At 41.9% G+C, this 18,859-nt stretch overlaps 2 protein-coding genes across 5 annotated transcripts in view; one reads left to right on the top strand and one right to left on the bottom strand.

Annotated features, from left to right (window-relative positions):
* Nucleotides 1–585: 585 nt before the first annotated feature.
* The window catches only part of C12H1orf74 (chromosome 12 C1orf74 homolog), a 123,611-nt gene continuing 105,337 nt past the window's right edge, over nucleotides 586–18,859 (bottom strand). For all 4 annotated transcript variants that reach the window (XR_007104415.1, XR_007104413.1, XR_007104414.1 and 1 more), the window contains exons 5-6: nucleotides 2,159–2,243; nucleotides 586–1,135 (exon numbers count right to left, since the gene is read on the bottom strand). The gene's annotated coding sequence lies outside the window, so the exon portion shown is untranslated. The remainder of the gene's footprint in view (nucleotides 1,136–2,158; nucleotides 2,244–18,859) is intronic.
* Nucleotides 12,294–13,312, top strand: G0s2 (G0/G1 switch 2). Its single transcript, XM_047521135.1, has 2 exons — nucleotides 12,294–12,452; nucleotides 12,615–13,312. The coding sequence occupies exon 2, from the start codon at nucleotides 12,646–12,648 to the stop codon at nucleotides 12,955–12,957; it is 312 nt and encodes a 103-aa protein (XP_047377091.1). The 5' UTR covers nucleotides 12,294–12,452; nucleotides 12,615–12,645; the 3' UTR covers nucleotides 12,958–13,312.

The raw sequence follows: 18,859 nt of genomic DNA, 5'->3' as shown, positions 1-18,859 counted from the left end.
ATTTGCTAAGCCTAGATCACAACATTCTCCTCCCAAGAAAACATTGAAAACAGACAATGAGACCTCTGCAAATTATAACCAGCAGACAACTGAGATGCATTTGACTCTCCAGTCTCTGTGAGAAAAATCATGGGGGAAGGGGTAAATCTTCAAAGTGAAGATTCTGGTCTGACTGGTTTGATCAGGGTTCTCCTTTTAACTGTGAAACTTCCACACCCCAGGAAACCCTTCAGGCCCCAGCAAATTGGAAGAGTTGGTCACTGTGGTTGTACGTCAATATTTTACTCCCGCAGAGTTTTTGAAAGTGTCACCTCAGGTGGCATTTTGTGAATTTTGTATATACATTTTGTATATCTATGTGAAGATATACAACTATCTGAGAAAGTAAAATTGACTCTGAGTTCAAGAACAACCTGGAGGGAAACAGCCCATGGGAATAAAACTCTCCCATGAGAAAATGGAAAGTTCTGGAAAAATGTTGGCTCACCTGAGCAAGCACTCCTCTTTGGCATAGAGGTAGAAAACAGCATGCCAACATGAGTGTTATTCTGGAGACTATCCCACTGCTGCAGCCTGCTGGTCAGGAGGCTCATCCCAGGCAAGTCACACCAACAAATAGAGTGACCTTGTAGATACTTGAACACCCATGTCTTTTTCAAGTCAAGTGCTGTTGAAACGGGTTGTTCCATCTTGAATTTGTGCCATTCTTAGAACACGTGAGCGCACATGTTCACAGATGCTCACATGCCTTTGCACTTTTTCTTGCTGTGTTTTATCTTGTGAGTTTTGGCTTTTGCTCCACTTGCTATGAGTTGGGTTTGGTATGGACTTTGTCCCACGCACACTCTCCATCATCTCCAGGTTAAAATCCAAAGTTCCTGATCAGGTATTCAAAGTCCAGCCAAAAATTTTCCTTTCAGGTCCTAACACACAATCCCCTTCACACGTGTGCTTTAATCCAGCCATCTGGTCCCTTGGCCACACTTTCATCCAACTCTGCCTGTCTACACTGTCCTCTCCACCTCCTGTGAGCTTGGCAAAATCTTCATCCAAGACTTGGATTCAATTTCTGAAACAGTGGTGGCTTCTGTGGCAATATCTGTAAATTCTTCCCAACTTGGGCAGCAGACATTACCTATAAAATCGAATCAGCCATCAGTTCCATTCTGTTTTGTAAATCCCATTCATAATTATCTCTAATTTGCTTCCTTTGTTTACTCAGCTTTTAAATATTTTGCAATTTGTCCCCAAACATGGAATATAAACTCCTCAAGGTCAAGGACAACCCTTAGGTGCCTAGCTTAATGCTTGTAGTAGTATTCAAAAAATAGATAGTGACTTATTAGTATGTATTCTTGGGGCAAGGGAAGCCCTAATTAAAAATAGTTTGATGAATATGATGCCAAGCATATTACTCCCTACATTCCTCTCAAGACTCCCTCTCCTATTCAGAAAAATAATCCTACCCCTAAGAACTGGACTGGAAAGTTCTGAATAAGCCTACGTGACCTAAAGTTCAATGCCAACTTCCTATTCTATCCACCATCACTGATGCTTAGGGGTGGGAAGACCAGAACCCAAACTCATGCTAATTTGGTATTTAGAAATACTTCTGGGTCCAACCATGGATCTAGTCACTAGAGGCTTCAAGTCCCAGCCTTTAGAACCTTGAGACATGATGAAAGAAGAACCTGTGGATCTGGTGGAGAGGAAAGCACAGACAGAGGGTGTTAAGGTGCAAGACATCCCTAAACAAGAGTTTTAAGGATTCTATGTCTCTCCCAAAGAATCAGAGAACATGTGAAGCAAGTCTGTCAATTGCTCCTGTGTGCTAATAATGTGTCCACTGGGAGTTTCAGGCCCATCCCAACCCTTGGTCAGTGAGCACCATGCCTAATACAGTACACTAAGAAACCTCTCCCCACAGCCAACTACGAATATTTTTGTAAGTCTATTGCCTGGGGGTCAACAGTGTCACAGAGACTAACATGAGCATGGAAGGGAAGCTTCTCTCATCTACAGCCTATCTATGCATCCAATCTGCTGTTTGTCTGGTCTTTCTCTCTGGGTCTTTGATGGTGCCTGTTATCCCTCCAGTTGTTCTGGGGCCTGAAGTTGGGGTCTGAATCCTCCCAGAAAATCAGACTTCATATTATACCTTTCTACTTCTGTCTGGTCCTCTTCCTCAGTGCCTGAAATTTTCTTCAAGTTCTTCACATCAGCAGACCATTCTGGCTTTTAATCTAGAAACACAAAACATCCAGAACCATCAACAAATATTTACTGAGCATCCACCAATGTTAGGCACCTGGTAACATAGTAGTAAACAAGTTAGGTGCACTTACTATCCAGAGGAAGACCACTATCACCTGGGACACGGTTTATTAAGTTTACAACCAGCATTAATTCAACTTTTTTAGCCATCTAAGAGTTGCCCTTTCCTCTATTATATCAATAACAATAATTCTGAGCATTCTATGGTTAGATGCTCACATAAAAATTCATTCTAGCTGATGCCACCCTCAAACACCTCTAGCTTTTTTTATAACCACTTCTCAAGCTGGCCTCAATCTCTGTAGCCTAGTTTGACCCCCAAAGCAAAGGATGAACACATGTCCTTTCCTCCATTTTCTGAAGAACAAAATACACAGCCATTGTGTTTAAGAAACTTGCCTGAAAATGTTGAGGCAACCCAGGTAAATTACAATCTAAAAAAAATTAAAAATAAAAAAATAAAAAAAATAAAAAAATTAAAAAAAAAAAAAAAATATATATATATATATATATATATATATATATATATATGCTTTCACTGCCCCCAGAATCCATCCAAGATCATAGCACATTTCTGTTGCCATCTCACCAAGTCTTAACTTGCTGAAGTCAGGCCTCCCTCCCCCAATAGGAATACCTACCCCTTCTGTGAAACTTTTTCTCCCTTCCCAATCAGTGGAGATAGCCTCTTACAGGGTACAGTCTAAGTTGACCTGCTCACTACTCTTTGTCATACATCAGCCTGCATTCATTCATTTGTTCACTCATTCTGGAAATATTTATTGAGCACCAGTTTTCTACCAGACTTTGTACTAGGTCAGGATACAGCAGCTAACAAAATAGCCAAGAACTGCCTTCAGAAGGAGACAAATCATAAACAAGTAAGCTAACTGAAAACTAACTCTGACAATTACAGAATTCAATGCTATGAAATATTTTTTAAAACAGAGTGATTTTATATTTAGGGGATCTCAGGAAGGTGAGGATGCCTCTTCAGGAGGGATAGAGAGGTCTATCTGAGGAGGTCATCTTGGGATGAGCCTGAAAGACTTAGAGTTAGATTTTCCAAGGCTGGCTAAACACATACTTAAGGAAGCAGCAAAGTAGCAGTACCAAAATTCCTTTTGAAATTTTGTCTTTTTAATATTTCAAAAAAGACAAGAAGTAGATACCTTAAGAAAAATTAGGAAGCTGGAGGTCCCTCCCTACACATATTTTCAAGTTTAATATTATTTTCACTCATATTTATACAACCGGGAAGAGGACTCAAACTTTTCAGGGATTAGGATCCTTAAACTCACACTCAAGGCCCTGGTGATACCAGAAAGGATTGTTCCATGCAGAGGAAAAGCAAGCACAAAGTTCCTGTGGCAGAAAAGAGCTTGGCCAGGGCTGGGGATAGAGCTCAGTGGTAGAGCACTTGCCTAACATATACAAGTTGCTGGGTTTGATCCCCACTTACACACACACACACACACACACACACACACACACACACAAAATAGAGCTAGACCTCTTTAAGGAATAAGAAGAAGGGGTGAGAAGAGCCTGAGCCAGATAAGGGTTGAAACAAGGGTGGGAGGGACAGGCAGGGGCAGATCACACAGAGGAGATGATTCTCCACCATAATTATGTATAAGAATTCCTTGGAATTTTTTTTAATTATAATCCATAGGTCTTACTCCAAGAAATTGACCTGGTCTGAGTAGGGCTGGGGAACTGGTATTGCTTTAAGTTCCTCCAATAATTTTAATATGCAACCAGAGTGAAGACCCACTGACCTGGGGCCTGTGACCAGCCAGAAAGACAGAGAATTGAATGGTGAAGAACCTGGACCTTAGAACAAGACAGTCTGTTTTAAATCCCATCTCTGCTGCTGCTGACTAGCTGTATGAGCCCAGGCACCTTGCTTGAGCTTTTGGTTCCTCGGTTTCCTCATCGGAAAAAAGCAGAAAATAGTACATCCACCTCATAGAATTGCTTGTAGGATTAATGTTAATACAGAGCCAGATCTTAGAAAGCACATAAGTAAGGATGCAAAGACTTTTAACTCCAACCATCCTATGGGAGTGACAACAGAAGCTTGGCCTAGGTCAGAGGCAGTGCAGACGCAGAGAAGTGAACAGAATCAAATTATCCATTTGCAAGTAGAACTGACAGGACCTGATGAAAAACTGGATGATGGAGACGTGGGAAAGAGGGAATAAATGGTGGTTTTGAAAATAGAAGGGAGACCAGTAGAATAGAGGAAGAGGACTGGAGGAGGGAGAACGAGAAGGAAAAGGGAAGTACTGGGGAACGAAATTAACCAAATTGTGTTGTGTGTCGGTATGAATATGTAACAACAAATCACACGAACATGTATAATTAGAATACATCAATAAAAAATTTTTATAAAAAGGAAAACCTCGTAGAAAAAAGTAACATACACTAAAAATGAAGGAGGAAGTATGTGTCTGTAAAACTTTAATTTTTCTACATCTAGTATCTTTTGACACATATATATTGTATATTTGCATAGAACATACAAATATAAAATTGGGACTACATTGTACAGTTTTGTACTCTGCTCTTCTAATTGTTCATTAATAACATTTGCTAACTAAAAAAGAAACAAAAGATGATGGTGGCTATGGTTCAGATCTTAAATCCATATGCTAAAAGCTTGGTGGCCTGCCAAGCTATTGTGGTGCTATTGAGAGGTAGTGGCACCTTTAGAAAGTACATCCTAGTGGAATGAAGTAAGCTCATGGGTGGCATGCCCTCGAAGGGGATATTGGGACATGGTTTATAAGTTATCCAATTCAACCTAAGACAAAGTGGTCGCTGTGTACTAAACACTTCAACGAACTATGCATTGTGCTAGCTCTGAGAACACTGTACCACACAAGACAGAGACTGTCCCTGCCCTCAGGGAGCCTTAAGTTCTGCAAGGGAGACAGTCAACAGAGTTATGAAATAGAAAGTGAGGCAACTGTGGGAACGAGCAGTAAGGAGAGCTAGCTTCATCTGGACAAGAGGTCTCCCTGAGCATGACAGGACACTGACATTTGAAGAATAAGTAGGAGGTCACCAGGTGAGGGCAGATGGGGAAAGTGTTCCAAATGAAGAGAACAACATGAGGAAGATCTGAAGTCATGAAGGAAGAGAACGGTGTGGCTGACACCCAGAGAGTGAGGATTGAGGATATGGAATGAAGCTGGAAAAATAGATAAGGATAAGATCTTGCATGGCCCTATGAAGGCATGCTGGGAATCAGGGCATTATCCACAGGGCAAAGAGGAGGTCCACGGAAGGATTTGAAGGAAACCAGGGACACACCACGTTTGTACTTTATTCTTTTACATTTACACTGGGTTAAAGTGGAGCAGAGTAGAGTAGAGAGAAGTGGTCCAGACCCCAGACAGAGGCCAACTGTGAGACCACACCAAAAGTCTAGGAGAAGATGGGGTTTAAATTCAGGGGGAGCAGAGGGGATAGAAAGCAGATACAATCAACAGACATTTCAGAGGATGAATGGCAAGTCTTGGTGATTGTTTACAGATGAGAGGTGACAAAGGAAAATAAAGGAGGGCTCCCGGCCTTTAGACCTGAGCTGCTAGGTTAACATCTTAGACTAAGAAAGTCGATGGTAGAAATATTGAATTTGTCTTTAGACATGATAAGCTTGATATCTGTAAGACATTCAAGTCAAAATGTGGACTAAGTAGAGGGGTAGACAGATCTAGAGCTCAGACTTGGCTGTTGTATATGTAGAGGCAGAAATAGAAGTCCTGAGGGCTGGGGATATAGCTCAGTTGGTAGAATGCTTACCTTGCATGCACAAGGCCCTGGGTTCAATCCCTAGCACTGCCAAAAAAAAAAAAAAAAAAAAAAAAGAAAAAGAAATGGAAGTTTTGCCAGTAAACTAAATCACCTAAAGAAAACAAAGGAAAAGAAAAAAAAAAAAAAAAAGATACTGAGGTATGCCTAGAATAGATTAAGAGGAAAACTAGAAGAATATGGTGTCATGGAAGCAAAGGAGAATGTGTTTCTAGAAGAAAAGAGTGGCCAACTGTTCCTAATGTAAGCAATCATTTACATAACTGTTCATTATCTGGCTCCTGACTGCTACTTCCTCCTCATTTCCTGGCATTTCCAAAAACCCGTTCTTCATGCTGTGACACCAATCTTGCCTAACTTCTCTTGGTCTAGGCAATGCTTTTTCACACACCTCCCCTTTCAATAGGCAGGCCTCTTGTTCAGCTTCCCCCAGCCTGGGCACCCTTCCCTCCCACAGTCACCTGGTAAACACTGTCCAGTCTTTAATTTCCTAAGCTGCTCACAGATCATCACACTTAGAAACCTTGATCACTTCCTCCCCAAACTGAATATACATTCCAGTCTCTTTGTTCACCAGTCATATATGTCTATTTTTGTGCTTATTTTAGTAAATTGTAATAATTTTATTGTATGTGTGGCCCCGACTGTAAGTTTCTGCAGGTCAAGAACAGTTTGTATTCTGCTTTTTATAAACTATGTTTAAACACAGCATCAAATACATGGATGGCTTCAGCAAATGTTTCTGGAGCTTCCTGGGAGCTTCCTAAATGTTATCCAGGAAATGTGAACGTCCCAGCTGGGATAAAGGATCATGGAAATTGCATACATGTAGCAGGAGACAAAGACAATTGAATAATAATGGCTAGCATTTATTGGTTGCTTCACTTGTGCAAGACAGCACTCAACAACTTACAGTTCTCTATCTCATTCTTTCTTCAGCATAACCCATTTAACAGGAGTTATCATCACTCTCACTTTATATATGAGGAAATAGAGACCAAAGAAGTTAGGTTACTTGTCAAAGGTCAGAACCCAGCAAGTGGAGGAGTCAGGACTTGAATGAACCCAAGTTTGCTTGACTCCAGAGCCCCATATTCTTAAGTCCAACTAGCATTCCAACTTGAGGGAAGTTCCTGGTGCTGATTCAGACTTGTAAAGCATACTGTTGTGGTTCAGACGTGGTATGCAGGCAGCAGTGTGCAGGTGATTCCAACCACACCATCTATGGCAGTGCAAGGGTCCCAGAACTGCCTGCCTGTTCCAGCAGCTCAGTGGTTCTAATTGACCAGAAGCCACAGGGTCAAAGGCAAAATGTCCATGAAGTGTCTGTTCCTCAGTGTTTTGTCCCAGGGCCAATTTGGAGGGGGAGCCCAGAATGAGCCAATGACTGCAATGCCAGACACTAAGTTATGAGTGGAAGTGAAAGGTGAGGAGGACAAAGTTGAGGAATTTGAGCCAAGTTGCCAGGTCTTGGGCAATTTCAATCCCACTGCTCTGAGCCAAGGACAGGCTACCATGCCTAAAATAACCTCCCAAGAGAGTCCTAACTGGTCATTTTGAAATATCTATCCCAGTACTAACTTTTTAGGTCAATGTAACTCATATTGCTTGGACCCCTATTATACCTTCGCACCATGAGAGATTTTATCTTCCACAGAGATGGGGCAAGCACACAAGAAACAATGAGACAGCTGTATAACTCAGCGTACAATCCAGTGCCAACCCGAGCAGGAGCAGACACAAAGGCAGATGAAATTCACAGAAAGGAGAGATCAAGGTGTGCTGGCATAGCCAGTGGGTTCTTGGAGCACAGGAACTTGGACGAGGTCTCAAGAAACGCAGGAAGTCAGAGAGAAAGGGCAGCATTTTAGGTAGGAAGAGCAGTGTGAGCACAAGGGAGCAGCAAGAATTGCTGAACAGCAATGAGAATGAATTATTTCTTGGTCTGAGACGAAACTCCTCTGTGGAACAAAGGGTTCTTATGCGAGAAGAATGGGAGAGAAAGCTAAATGGGTAGGGAAGATCAGCCAGAGAGGTCTTGGAAAATATTAGGTCATGAAATTTTACATCCAAAATTCAGAAGTTCATCATCTCAGGTTTTAAAGAGGCAATAAACAATAAAAAATGAAATTTTAATTTGATGGCAATGCTTGGGATGAATTAGAAAACATAGAACTAATGGCAAAAAGTTGTTCCTCCCCAAAATCCAAATGCTTTATTGAGTATCTACTGACTGACTGTGAATATAATAAACATGGTCTCTCCTTTTGCTTCCCAGTCCACTGCAGAGACCATCTACTAATCCCATAGTTACCTGTTAAAGACCTACTATGTGCCAAGGATTATACTAGGCACTGGGGTCACAATGAAGAGCAAAACAAAGTTCCAGCCCGCGTGAAATTTATCCTCCAATGGGTGTGAAAGACAATATAAAAACCAAACCCATCTCTCTATCAACATCGAGTCAGGTAGCAAGGGCTGTAAAGATAAGCACAGCAGGACACTGAGTGAAGACGGGTGAAATCGAGTAGTCAGAGGCCTCATCAAGAAATGGACACAGTATTTCAAGCCCAGAGAACCAATAAAATAAAGATGGCACTGTTAGAAATAAAGATATTGAGAAAGGGACTTAGTTTGAAAGAGTACAGAGAAGGTGAAGAGTCTTGTTTTAAGGGTGTCAAGTTTGTGATAACAGCAGGGTATCCACACAGAAATATCTAAACTCTACAACTAGTCTATAAGACTGAAGGAGAGAAAGGTTACACATGTAAATTTTAAAATCATCCACTGAGAGCCGGGGGTATAGCTCAATAGCTCAATAGCAGACCATGTGCTTAGCATATGGAAGTTCTTTGGTTTGATCACACACACACACACACACACACACAAACACATACAATCATCCATCAATATTTGAGGATAAGAAGTCTTCTCTCTAAAACTGATTTACATGAAATGAAAGGATTAAAGGATTAATCAAGGATTAAAGCAATTTTTTTAAGTGGCTGCAAAATAAGCAAATACTTTTCTTGCCGATCTCAATGATGACCCCCTACCTCCAGCCTCTCGGAAACACAGGGCTGAGCTGTGACTTGTGCAGCAGCTAGCAGCCGGTAATAAAAAAACAATATTAATAATTGAGGTTCATACACAACAAACCACCTAAAAGACCTCTGTCCCCCTCTCCTCAATATCCAAGGCACAGTATTAGAGACAGCTCTTCCTCTTTGGCACTTACCCCTTGGAACTCATGTTGCCTCTTTGTGATTTTCTTCCTCCACAAATGGCTGTGTGTGTTTTAATGTGCAGGAGAAAGAATTTGGAAAGCAAAATAAATTTTAAACTGTTCCTTCCAGGATTCTTGGAAAGGGCAAGAATTAAATGTTAGATAGACTCAAGGGTAAGTGCTGTGGTGTGGATACAGTTTGAGTATGTCTGCTACAGTTCCATGTGTTGATAATGAATCCCCATTGTTGTCAGGGGTTTCTAGAGGTGGGGGCTTTGGGTGATTAAGTTAGATAAAGTCCTTAGAGTAGAGCCCTCATGATTCAATCCATGTAGACTATACAAATAAGGAGAGAAACTAGAAGAGACACAGGTTCACACACATGCTCCCTGCCTCTTGTCATGCAATGTCCCATGTCACATGAGGACTCCACCAGGAAGAAGGTCATCACCAGATGTGGCCCCTTGATTTTGTACCTTCAGAACCATGAGCCCAAAGCAACCTCTATCTTTAAAATTCAACCAGTCTGTGGTATCAACAAAAAGTGGACTAATGCAGGTAGGGTGACTAACTGTCCCATTCTGCTCAGAACTACCTCAGTTTTAACACTGAAAGTAGTGCATCTCAGAAAATCCCTCAACCCTGAGCCAATGGAATGATTGGCCAACCTCTGACTTGCTCTGACGTTCATAGCCATAACCTGTCATGTGATGCAACACATGCTTTACTTCTCTAAAAGTGACGTCAGCCAGGTGAAAGAACTTGTTTGGTTCCCAAGCCTGACCTAACCTCCCACACCCCTGCCACCCCAGGAACTGGGTCCTCTTTCCCTGCTTGGAAAGAGGAAGCATGCTCAAAACTTCCTAGGCATGAATTGACCCTGGATTCCCTGGCCTTCTACTCCCAAGACCTTCTACTGATCCTCAATTACCACCTAAACCAGCAACACCAAATCTCCCTGTGACCTTAATCCATGGCATTTCTGTACCCTATGCCCAGCAAGGTGGGATGGTGGGGGTGGCTACCTGGGGGTCAAATTCAGACAATCAAAGAGGAGAAGAGGCAAGCTCATGGGAACTGGTGTGTACTCTAACACAGCAAATCGCATAAAAGGGGAACCCCAGGGAAATGACAGCCTGCTGACCGTGAAAGAGGTATGGTTTACGTCTTCGAGTTACAGAAGCACAGGAAATGCTTACTACCCCATTTCAGAGTTTGGGGCTGGAAGCAGGCCTGACTCACCTTCAGAATGAAAACCAGGGGAGGGCCTTCAAATCAAGGCCCACATCATACGCTCTGCCAGGAGCCACAATACTGGGAACACTCCCCAATCATTCCTGCCAGTTATTAGAGAATGCTCTGAAATTATAAGGAAGATTCAAAGAGAATGCCAAGACTTGGCTTGATCCTTGTTACAGAATTTTTGTGCCAGTCTAGGTTAAAAGAACAATAATCAGGGGACACAATCCTAGAGGGGTAATCCCCATTTGACCCCTGGTCACTTTGTCTGCATGTGTACAGATTAAAATGCAAATCTTAAATTAACTATTTTATACGTAACCTTGACCAATCTCTATCCACAAATCCTCACCTGAATTACTAATAGCCAAAGTAAAAGATAGTTGTTATTTATTGCCTTTTTTGACTGAATTGTCTGGGGGAATACCTCAGACCACCCAAGTAAGGCAGCCCTTTCCACTGTAGCTACCAGGGCTCAGCCAGACGGACTGTGAAGGTTGTTGCAAGATTGCATCAGTGACCTTTGCAATTTTCTGGCCAATGCCATTTCCCCTTGCTCCCTCAGCTTCTCCCTGTCCCTCTTAAAGTCATTTGGCCTATTCACCTCTTCTTTCCCCCCATTTTGAGAGTTATCTGGTATATCGATAACCAAAGCTAAATGAGAACCCAACCTACCCACCACAGCGGATTATGTTTAATCCTAGTCAAATTAACCCATTAAGTCCCAAATTTTCAATTCTGGGAATATTTCAATGAAATTGACACAGGTGCAGTACCATAGGTTGAAAATCATGATCTAGAGCTAATTTGTCTTTTATTATCATTAAGAATGAAACTAGATTATCCTATAAGTAGAGCTCTGGGACAATATAATATTTTTATTTATCTAAGCCATGCTATGACTAGGGCAAATATGCTATCTAGGAGGCAGGGACAAAATATTAATCCTATATTCTCAAGTCTCCATGACTATCCACCCTGGTTTCTTACCCGACCTGTCTACTTCACCCCCTCCTGCCCTCTACTGCTTCTATGATACAGCTGAGGGAGCACAATGAAGTTGTATCCCCAGATCCAGGGAGGTGGCAAAGAATTATTAAAATATTTTCATTCTAAAGAAGCAAATTTTTACTAACAGCCCCTTCCATGTTTGCCTCCCCTAATGAAGTTGTCATTTTTCAAATGGGAGTGATTAAATTTGGATTTAATGGCTGTTCCACAGAAACACCCTGGAGGTACAGGGACTTACCCCCCCCCACCACCCACTACACACACATACCCCTACCTCTGTGCATTAAAGTCACCCTCAATGAATAGTGTTCTGTTAAGTGGCTCCGGCAATGCAGGCAGGAAAGGAATAGTGTAAGAACATACTGATTTATCCATTATGTGACCTGCTTTCTTCTGTTGAGTACCTGGATACACTAAGAAATTGTCATGTCAGAAATGCACCCGGACACCTCCAGGGCCCTAGGTCCCTCCAGCAGCACACGCCGGGAGGGGACCTTGGCTTGCAGACCTGCCCTCCCGCGCAGCCCGCCGCAGTAGCCCTGTCCAGGGTTCCGCAGCTCACAGAGTCAGGGCGTGCGCAGCTCGTGGCACCTCCCGCCAGGTTTCTGCGGGGATCACCCCTCCCCCTCTTCCTCTCCTTCTTCCTCCTCCTCCCGCTCCTTTCTCTGGCTTGTGTTAGCGCTGGCCCGGGCCAGAAAACCAGGAGGCGGGTCTCCCGCAAAAGATATAAGCGGCCCAGGGGCGCTGACGAGGTGCCAGCAGCAGAGTCTCCATCTGGAAGAGCTGCAGCTGCAGAAAAGGAGGAGAACGCCAAGGCCGGCCCGACAGACGGACGCGCTGACCGCTGCGCCGCCGCCCCAGCTCGCGCTGCGCCACCAAGGTAAACCCCGCCAGGGCTCAGAGTCCCGGCCAAGGACCCGGCGCCCTGTCCCGGGGAGGCTTACCACAGAGAGCTGAGGGAGGGAGGGAGGGGTGCCCGGGAAGCTGGAGCCACCTTTAGGGGCTAAAGTTTCCCCCCTTTTCTTCTCTGCTTCTGCTGCAGGTAACTCCCACCCCGAGACCCCGGAGTCGAAATGGAAACGGTCCAGGAGCTGATTCCTCTGGCCAAGGAGATGATGTCGCAGAAGCCCAAAGGGAAGCTGGTGAAGCTGTACGTGCTGGGCAGCGTGCTGGCCCTCTTCGGCGTGGTGCTGGGCCTGGTGGAGACTGTGTGCAGCCCCTTCACGGCCGCTAGCCGTCTGCGGGACGAGGAAGCAGTGGTGGCTGAGGGGCAGGGCGCTGGTGAGCGACAGGCCCTCGGCAGGCAAGCCCTGCCGGAGAAAGGCAAGCAGCAAGAGGCCCTTCTCGGTAGCCGGGCCCACTCCCACCGGCAGCATGCCTCCTAGGAATTTCAGTCCAGCAGAAGGGAAGGGGGAGAGAGACAGAGAAAGAAACAGACAGATCCTGACTCAAGTGGGAGAGAAGAGGAGCCATGTGCCCTTTGAGAGAAGCCACTGACACCTAGAACTGACCTGCCACCAAAAGGAGTGGATCCACCAAAAAGAGTTTGGGATTGAGTTTTGCTGCTATGCAGCACTGCGTTGTGATAACATGTCCAAAACTCTGTATCTTTAAGCTATCTGAGAATCTATCATTTTGCACTAGGGAAGAAGGAGAAATGCTTTTTGTACTATTATTATTTTTATTATCATTACAGTGAACACCATTTTGCATTTTGAAATAAAAATGTTTTATACTGTATCTCCTAATCCAATTCCTGAAAGATGGGGTGACCTGGAATGGGCAAAACGGAGGGTGGGCATGCTGGTGACAGGTCTTCCTTGAGTACTGTGCACTGCACAGCTTCAGACACTGGCCTCATGGGGACTCTGATACTGCTATTATATGCTCATTCATATTGAGGACTCATTTTTGCTTTACATTAGGGATAGGAAGTGAAATTTTTATAAGTCCCACCAGAAGTAATTTAAAATCAGAAAATAAATCAATTTCTGACCTAGAAAAAGCTTGTGGAGATAACTGATGAATTCCAAGGCAAGAAAAAGAAAAAAAAACTGTTTATTCCTTACACTTGTGTGCTGGGGGTTCCTTACCATGACTGCTGATACCTTTTTCTTCCTAATTGTATTTTCATGAAAAGAGAGAGAAAGAGAGAGAGAAAAGGTGGGAGTCTGGGAGAAGAAGAAAACTACCTGGCAGAATAAGAGGTAGGCTCCCAAGGACACCTTATCAGATGAGTATTGCTGTACCCAGCATTCCTCCCCAGGAACTTAAATTCTGGTAAGAAGTTCTAGGTTAGAAAGAAAATACTGCTTGTCACAGACCTGAGTCCTCTTCCTCCAGGAACCAGTTTGCTCTGATAAGAACTATCTCAGAATCTCTGTAGGACCCAGCAAAGAGGTAGCCAGGGGACTGAGCACAGCTTGATGCTCCTCCCTGGAATTGTTAATGTTGCCAACCTAACTAGGGACAGACACTTTACTTTTGTTATCAAGCTGTGCAGTTTTGCCAGACCTGTGATTCAACTGACCCCCAATCATCCCTGTACACATAAAGACACTGCATTTTATTTATTTCTGCTGGCTCAAATTCCACCCAACACTCCTGAATTTGATCAAATACCAGCTCTCCCTAATATTTATTCTTATCACCCCAAATGAAAGAGTAATAGGAATGTGTTGAGATTAATCAAGAAAAAGAAACATATTGGGAGTTTTAAAGGAAAATAACGTCCATGACACCACTGTTCTTCCTGTTTACTAAATGGGAAATTTAACCTTATCTTAAGGCAGGGCCTAACCTTAAATGTCCAAAACCTTCCTGGGAATTCATCCAATCAAATCCTTCCATTTCAAAATGCATCTTCTATGTCTATATTCCTCTGCCCATTCAACCACCACCTTGTCCAGCTTTCAAAAGCTCAAACTATGGCCCACACTCTAAAGCATGTTCACCCTAACCCAACCACTGCCAGATTGTCTTCCCTCAATACCTTTCGTCTTCCTGTTCTTTGGCTTAGAAACACCAGACTAAACTCCCCTGCAGGGTTTCAGTGCCTCAGTGATCTGCTCCCAACTCTGCTCTCTACCAATTTCTTAGGCTACCCAGCATGAACACTGGTATCCTAATATTTTCTGAATCAAAGTTTTGATGTGGTCTCATAAGATTATGTCAGGTTGCAATCAAACAATTGTCCTTGGGCCTAGTTTATTTGACAATTTTATTAACAAGTAGGAGAAGTGACAGAAGGTGTGCTTATCAGTTCTGTTAGTGACACAGCGCTAGGAGAGCAGTCGGGATTCAAAATAGCAGGCTGGAACCATGCATGGATGTGAACCAACTGAAACTGAACAGGGAAGAAGATATGGTATAGAATTAGGTCCAAGAAAGTCAATTGCATGACCACAGAATTAGAAAGGCTTATTTTAGCAGCAGATCATATGTTAAACCCAGAAATTTTCAGTGCTTATAAGCTCAATTAAAGCTAACAAGAGCTTGTAATTGGGCTGCTACAACAAATGAATTCCTTCTTAGTAGAAGTAGAATGTACAGATAAAAGAAATAGTGGGTGGTTTGTTACATGTTGCAATCTGTCAGATTGGAAAACAAAGAAGTTAAGTCAACCCCTGGATTTGCTTGGGTTTGACTTCTGACTCCCCTATTTGCTATCTCTTAAAACCTTGAAATTTTCACTTAAACTCTGCCTTATTTATATTCTTTCCTACCTACCTTCTTCAAAGGATAATTTTGCAGATTAAATGAGATACTACATGTTAAGTCCTTAAAACAGTACCTAACAGATAGTAGACAGTCAATAATATCATTATTACTAAAATGATTATCATATTTTAACATTGTTTTAAGTTCATCTGACTAAACAAGCATTAAGTTCATCTGACTAACGCTTTTGCATAAAATACCTTAACATAATGGTTGAAAACAAAGTTCTCAACCTTGAGCATAGTGAAACACCTATTAGTTATCTTGTCCTTTATAAAACACCACAAAACTCTGACCTACTCATATAATAAATATATAATTATGCTGCACATGGTGGTGCACACTGGGAATTCCAGCAACTTAGAAGGCTGAGCAGAAGGATCAAAAGTTCAAGGCCAACCTCAGCAATTTAGCAAGAAACTAAGCAACTTAGCCAGAACTTATCTCAAAAAAAAAAAAAAAGGAAATACACAATCTCATACTAGATCAGATACTATCTCACACTATACCCTAATGAAAACGAATAGTAGGTATCAATTTTGAGAATATTTAAAAATTCCCACGTTCTTAGGAAAAATTTGGTTGTTCTTTAGTCATGGTAACAGAACCAGTTTAAAACCCTTTGGCTTAATCAATAACAACCCACTTGTTAACAAGCTTTTACAAGCCAAGATATGGGCAATCATTCATGAGTGCTAACCAATCAAAAATGAACTCACACCATGAAATATATCTCACTATGCCAAGAAACCAACAGTCATGCTTTTGCGGATGATGTCAATCTACTTACATCTAGGAAAATATACCAATCTCTGATCTTCATGCTCTCCAAAATCCCTATGCTGTACAAGATCAGCAGTCTGCCCTATTCAGAGAGATTGAGCAGCAAAACTCACCATACTATAATAAGCTATAAATTCGCCTTTTACATTTTATCTCAGGCACTAAGGGGTGATTTCATCATTCTTTGACAATTCCAGAGGATCTACTGTGATTGTTTTAAAGACCACTGCTTGGCAGTATTCCAGGGGACCCGTGGATCAACAGGTAACTGACTGAACTTCCTCTGCCCAAATTCTATTTGTCTTTACATCTATTCCCAGGTAAGTAGATCTCAACAATAATCTGAGCCCTGACCAGTCTCATTCAAGTTGTTATTGTTTTTGTAATTTGTAACCAAGCAAATCTTTGTATAAGATCATTTGCTCCCATTTTTCATTAAAAAAAATTTAGAAAATTTTAGTTTATGGGTGCACTTTCTGGTAAACAATTATACCCAGACCTTTGTAATTACTCAGTAATTAGACCCAGGTCTTTGTATAAGATTACTTGACATTCTATGTAGGAAGTATATCATAAGCTAGCTCAAGTATGATTCTTTGTGAATTTATGGACATTCTGAGATGCATTTAATAGATAGTTTGTGAAAGTTCATTAAACCTTTTGCTTTGGAGTCATACCATCTGATTAATTGTTTTTACTACTAAATTGCTCATTCCCCTGCTGCTCACTTTGATTTTCCTTTGTTTGTCTGTATCATCATGTTTGTCTGGTACTGGGGATGGAGCCAAGGGGTGCTTAACCACTGAGCCACATCCCCAGTCCTTTTTTATATTTTATTTAGAGATAGGGTCTCACTGCACTGCTTAGGTCCTGGCTAAATTGCTGAGGCTGGCTTTGAACTTACAATCCTCCTGCCTCAGCCTCCTGAGTCACTGGAATTATAAGTATGTACCACCATGCCCAGCTATCATAAAATCTGGTTTGGTGTGTTTCTGTTTTGTTCTTATTTCTTATCTATGAATAATGGAGGGGCTCAATGACAGAGCACTTGCCTAGCACATGCAAGGCACTGGGTTCAATTCTCAGCACCATATATAAATAAATAAAATAAAGGTCCATTGCCAACTAAAAAAAATTTTTTTTTTAAATAATGGAGCATTCTAGAGGGAATGGATGGAAATATAGACCCAATAAGTTGCCAGTGAAACACAAACTTGTCCTCCAGGGTAACCATGGAGATTCAAAAGACTAGCGCCTGATTCAGGAAAAGGCAATTGATGAACAGCTGTGAGTCTCCTACAAAACTTTCATGAGAGCACTCTTTGTCTTGTGAATGTGTGAAAGGTCACCTTTAGTCTATATTCCAGGGTCAAGGATTGGAAAGTCATTGAGTGAATGGCCTTTTTGCTTAGAAAGGGAACCCAAGATACCATTCATAGGCACACACTCTATTCAGTGGCCTCTCTTATTGTTCTTAATTTCTTCAATGTCAGAACTGTAGCCTACTCCCAAAGAACTGTTTCTCATATAAAAATGTACTGGGGTCCTAACTCTTGCACTTACTTCAGTAAAGGGCAAAATTTTGAGTCAAAAGAGCAATGGCCATCATGTAGAACTTTTGTCACACCAAAATCAATAAATTAATAAATTAATTTAGAGGTATGCCAGAGTCATTAGGAAATAAAACTCATTCCCAGCCCTTCTTATTTTTCAATTTTGAGGCAGGGTCTTACTAAATTGCTGGAGTTGGCTTTGAATTTTCAATCCTCCTGTTTCAGTCTCTCGAGTCACTGGGGTTACAGGCATGTGCTACCAGGCCCAGACACAGTGCAGGATTTTATTAGATATAGTTATGTGCTCTATAATGACATTTCAGTCAATAATGGACCACATATACAATGGTGGTAGCTCCATAAGATTATAAGAGTTAAAAAATTTCTATTGCTTAGGGTTCCCCTACCACCTTATAGGTTTGTAGTGATGCTAGTGTAAACAAACCTACTGCAATTCCAGTTATATAAGAATATAGCACATACAATTATAGACAGTATGCAATACTTTCTATGATTACTTATTTTAAAAATTGACTATAAAATAGTATTCCATGTTACACCAGCAGCAGCCTCATATATCTCATTTACCACAGCATCAGGAGAGTGATTGACCTAGACCCCTAGGTCTGCGCAAGAACTCTCTCTGCTGTTCACACAATGATAAAATCACCTAAGCATGCATTGCTCAGAATGTATCCCTGCAGCTAAGTGACACATGACTGTACTTATTGTTCTAAACTACAGATCCCTATCAACTGGTTCCATTGTTTTTCCCTCCACTACGAAAAAAAAAATGTTTAAAAGCAACAGAGTAAGAAAGAAAAAAATTTAGGTTAGGGGCATAGCTCAGTGGCAGGCACATGTTTAGCATGTACAAGGCCCTGGGCTCAATCCCCACCCCACAAAAAAAATTAATCATAATAATAAAAAAGAAAAAAGGTGGGAGATAGAAAGGAAGGAGATGAAATAAAGAAAGAATGAATTTACTAACTCAGTCATAAGCCAGGTGCAGTGGTGTATGCCTGTAGAACCAGCTACGAGGAAGCTGAGACAGGAAGATAGCTTGAGTTCGGGAGTTTGAGACCAGCCTGGGCAACCCAGTGAGACCCTGTCTCAAACAAAGAAACAAAAAGCCCAGTTGTATAAAAGGAAGAACAAATGTCTTTAAAGAAAAAGGAAAAAAACTGAAAATACAGTATAAAAAGCAATTTCAAAATCTTTCTTCTAAAGA

This window comes from Sciurus carolinensis, chromosome 12, assembly GCF_902686445.1.
Source record: "Sciurus carolinensis chromosome 12, mSciCar1.2, whole genome shotgun sequence".
Lineage (NCBI taxonomy): Eukaryota > Metazoa > Chordata > Mammalia > Rodentia > Sciuridae > Sciurus > Sciurus carolinensis.
Note: the sequence above shows the minus strand (reverse complement) of the source record. Positions and strands in the feature narration are given on the sequence as shown.